The 4,272-nt window shown below is 52.6% G+C and overlaps 1 protein-coding gene across 2 annotated transcripts in view; it reads right to left on the bottom strand.

Annotated features, from left to right (window-relative positions):
* Nucleotides 1–3,265, bottom strand: part of CALM1 (calmodulin 1) — a 12,909-nt gene extending 9,644 nt beyond the window's left edge. The window contains exon 1 of one of the 2 annotated variants that reach the window (XM_018558521.1): nucleotides 3,164–3,265. In XM_018558521.1, coding sequence (XP_018414023.1) covers nucleotides 3,164–3,166 — 3 coding nt within the window. In that variant the 5' untranslated portion in view covers nucleotides 3,167–3,265. Of the gene's footprint in view, nucleotides 1–679; nucleotides 704–3,163 lie in introns of those variants that run through there. The other variant, XM_018558520.1, reaches the window with a different exon arrangement.
* Between the last annotated feature and the right edge of the window lie 1,007 nt (nucleotides 3,266–4,272).

A 4,272-nucleotide genomic window follows, 5' to 3' on the forward strand; every position in this document is an offset into this window, starting at 1 on the left:
CCCCCCCCCCCCCCCCCCAGATCTTGCACACCGGCAACCTTTTTGGCGAGGTCTTTGGAGCTCATCCCAGAAGGGGGAATAGATTGCAGCAAATCCAATGCTGGCCACAGACATAGCCATGATCATTCAACGTGAATAAACTGATCAAATAGCATTAAAAAAAATAACTAAACTTACCAGCCGGAGACACTGTTTGCTCAGTTTGGACTCTTGCTGCATCAGACCGACTGAACATCTCTGCAAGCGAACCCATCGCAACACAGATTGATGAAACAATCAGTTTTTAATTGATTGTTCCCAGGACTGATCAACTAAACATAACGATCAATACAACGGTTCGGAGTGCAGACACTGTGTGCTGGGTCAATCAATAAGTTAATCTGATGGATAGTTTGATTACATGAACCCAAATCAGTCCTGGAATGCTACATCTATGGCCATCATAAAGGGGGGATTGGACCACCACTAGCAATTGCCCAATATGCCCCAAGGAGCAGAACAATGTGACCGCGCAGCGCCGAGTGCTCCAGCACGAGCCATAGAAGCGTGTGGAGGACATTGAGCCGGGGCTCGGTCTCCGGGATCCCCGGCTACCTGCAGTCATGCCACGTTAAGCCTCTCTAGCACAAGCTTAAAATAACTCGGCCGGGTCACCGCTGGGAACACGAGAGCCGGAAACGTTCCAGCTAAAGAAGATTAACATTCGATTCCTGAACCGCTAGAGGTGATTTAAGACCTCAGCACATCGGAACGGCACGATTCACCTGTCTGCTTGCGCCAGGGACCAAAATAAAAGCGCGTCGCCAATCTAAGGCCACCGGGGGAGCAAAAAGGAAGGCGCCAATCTGCAAGTTATAGATGCACCAAACACCATGGCGGGACCAAAACTGGGACCCCAATCCACAAATGGAGGGGGACCAGAACACAGCAGACTGTAGTCTGTAGCTGCAGGGGGACCCCCAAACATGATACCTGCCTGTCATGGCAGAAGTACAGCAATTTACCCGTCTGCTGCACCTGGGACCAAAATAAAGCACGGGCGCCAGTCTGCGTCCACAGGAATGTCGCCAACCTGCAGCCACAAATTTGCCAAACACAGCAGGCGACTTATATTCAGAAATACAACAGGGACCCCAATCCAAGAATGGGACCGGAACACTGCAGTCTGTAGTCACAGGGGAGTGAGGAAATCAAACCTGATATCTTCCCGTCATGACAAGGGCTAAAGTACAGCAATTCACCTGCCTGCAGCTGCATGGCGGCCATTTATGGAAACAATGTTGCAGACAATCATCTTGTTCACGATGCCACCCAGAAGTCATATGTGCAACTAGACATCAAATCCAGACAACCACCAATGGCTTTCAGAGCGCAGGCAGACCACCACGGGCACCAGAGCCCGGGCAGACCACCGCGGGCACCGGCTTTTGAAATCAAAAACCTTCCTATTGCAGATCTTATGATCTAGGCTTCATGCCCAATGGTGGACCACCAGAGAGGAGCCCAAAGTCAGCGGGACCGCCACGCAGCCCATATCTATAGCAACCCCATTCTGCAATCAAGACTGAAGCCGGCTGTGCATTGCGACAATCTACAACACAATGGCTTTATCTTTGCAATTCATAAGAGCGACACACACGGGACGCATTTGATCTGCAACATATTTTATTAGCCCTTTCATTGCACACAAACCAAGCTGTCCGGTAACATACAAATCAGACCCGTGTACAATTGGGGGCAACCGCAAGACCTGAGCAAGTCAGAAAACTGTAAATGTCGATTTACAAGAGACCCTGAACACAACCACACGGTGCCCCTTGCTCCGGGACAATGAGAACTACAAAAAGGTGTGTGGTGGGAGGGGGGCAGCTATATATGGCTCAGGCTGTGTCATGGAGCACAAGACTCAGCCGTTCCTCCGGGGAAAACAATGGAGGCGAGCGAGGTCGGCAGCTTCCTCTTAACAGGTAAAACACGCCGTCTTCCGTTCGCTCGTTTCCTCTTCGACCGCAACCCAAAAATAACGATGCTCACCAGCTGTGGAGCCCGACACAGGATATGGAGATTGAATAGTCTCTAAAGAAATATCTATCATCCAACGCCCAGCAACAAAGCACCGGGTCAGTCCATTGCCCCGCCAGTCGGCATCCCCATCTGCAGCAAACCGGTTTCGATATGCAACAGATAAGACGGCACCAGATCAAAATGTACCACAGCATTTCACCTTGGGTCAGAAGCCCCCCCCCCGCTATAGGATTGGGACATTCCGGTCTCAGACAAACATTATAACCAAATCATCACTGACATCCTCACATTCCAGGGACATCCAGCTTGCTGGAAAATATCGACAGACCGCACTCACCAATCAGACCGCCCCAGGGGCACAATTGGGGCTGATCCATCAAAATATTATACAGGCCGCCAAGGAGAACCAAAACCCGAAGGGAGGTGGGGCAGGGAATCACAACCGTACACATGGATCTGGGAACAGAGGATGTGATGGTGACCATTGAAGGAACTCATACAGTGGGATCATATTGGGCAAAGGTTGTTCTGTGTATGGTGGGAACTGAGCCCACAGAACCCCCATATACTACAAGCAGCACAGAATGGTGCCGGGGATGCCAGATACCACCATGATCGTGCCAGGGATGCCAGATACCACCATCCATGACACATTACTGAATAAACTAGACAGCAAACTTCATAGGGAAAGGGGCGACATGCTACCAGATTATATACACACACTAATATATATCTAGATATATCTATATAGATAGGAGACACATACACACCTGGTGGACACGTGACCATAACACCTTCACAGCAGGTTAATAAGAAAAAAAAGAATACCAAGTAAACCTAAAACAGGCAGAGACAGTAAACAGGCTGCTGCTGCAAAAGCAGTATAATAAAGGGTATGTTCCGAGCCCCCCAAGGGGCTGTGCAGCAACGCCGGCGGCGAGGACGCGCCCAGGCTCCAACGGTGGCAAGCCCCAGGTCTGGCCCCGCCCCCCCATAAGCCAGCCGGCCGGGCAGAGTGGGCTTCGGAGCGGTGCCTGAAGCCGGAGATCCATTCCCGATCCGGAGCGCGGCCCCCGGCCCGGAGAAGGGGGGGGTTTGGGCAAGGATGGGGAGAGAGAGAGAGGCCCCGGCTACGTACCATGCTGTCGGCTGATTACAGATCCGAGTGTCGGGATAAGAACGAGACGCACCGCACACCGGGCTCCACACAGTGCTGGGGGTATGATCGCGAGCCGCACTGCTTTATAAGAGCGCGTATCCCTCCGCCAACGGCCACACACCGCCCCGACACTGGGCACGCCCATGAGACACGCCCATGAGACACGCCCCTTATCTCTATTTTGCCCGTCGAATTACTGCTGGAGGGAGGGGGCGGGGCCTGTGTGCTGCTGGCCGCGGAATCTACAGCGCTGTGTGCGCTCATTACGGATATATATACTGCGCCGATATCACTGAGATATAAAAAAAAATCCCCCCTTCTCTCTGTCTCGCCCTCTCTCTGTCTCTCTCCCCTCCTCTCTCTCTCTCCCCCTTCTCTCTCTCTCCCCTCCTCTCTCTCCCTTCTCTCTCTGGGATAGTATATGATGGGACCTACGCTGCACTCTGAATCATGTCTCCCTGTCTGGAATTCCTCCTGAGAACATCTCTTCCATCTATGTGAGTGCGCCCGCAGCTCATATCTGTATATCTGCAGCGTGAGATCATCCCAGGCACTGCTGCCTCTGGCTCTAGTCTCAGGAGATTTGGTAATATCACTGCTGTGCTGCTCAATGTTCTCCTTGCTGGAGGCTCTGACATGAGGGAGTAAAGCCCTGCCTCTACTAAGATGGCCGCCCACCTGCATGGCAGACACAGTGCAGAACAAGGCATGGCAAGGCAGTAATGGGGAAAAGGTCATCTGCAGGGAGATCACGGGTGACTCGTCCTCTGTGGAGAGATCTATCAAGAGACATCGGGGGTCTATTAGACCTCTAGTGTCCCCCCTGCCCCCTAATACAGATGATCAGCCACAGGGATGTTCTCCATCGTTTGTGTAACCGAAACTTCAGCCTGGGCTGTGACAGCTGAAACAGGAAGTGATGAGAGCCCAGCGCTTCCTACTTCATTCATCACAGAGCAGATCGGGGAATGGACGATCCTCGGCCCTCCCCCGCTCTCCATCCTGACACTGGTTGGTGTTGTTCAGCGCCCCCCTTAGAGGAGTGGGGGAGTCCGAAAACCACGACAAGGGGGTGGGGGACACCTTCC

Source organism: Nanorana parkeri, unplaced genomic scaffold (assembly GCF_000935625.1).
Source record: "Nanorana parkeri isolate BGI_ZX_2015 unplaced genomic scaffold, ASM93562v1 scaffold344, whole genome shotgun sequence".
NCBI classification, from domain to species: Eukaryota; Metazoa; Chordata; class Amphibia; order Anura; family Dicroglossidae; genus Nanorana; species Nanorana parkeri.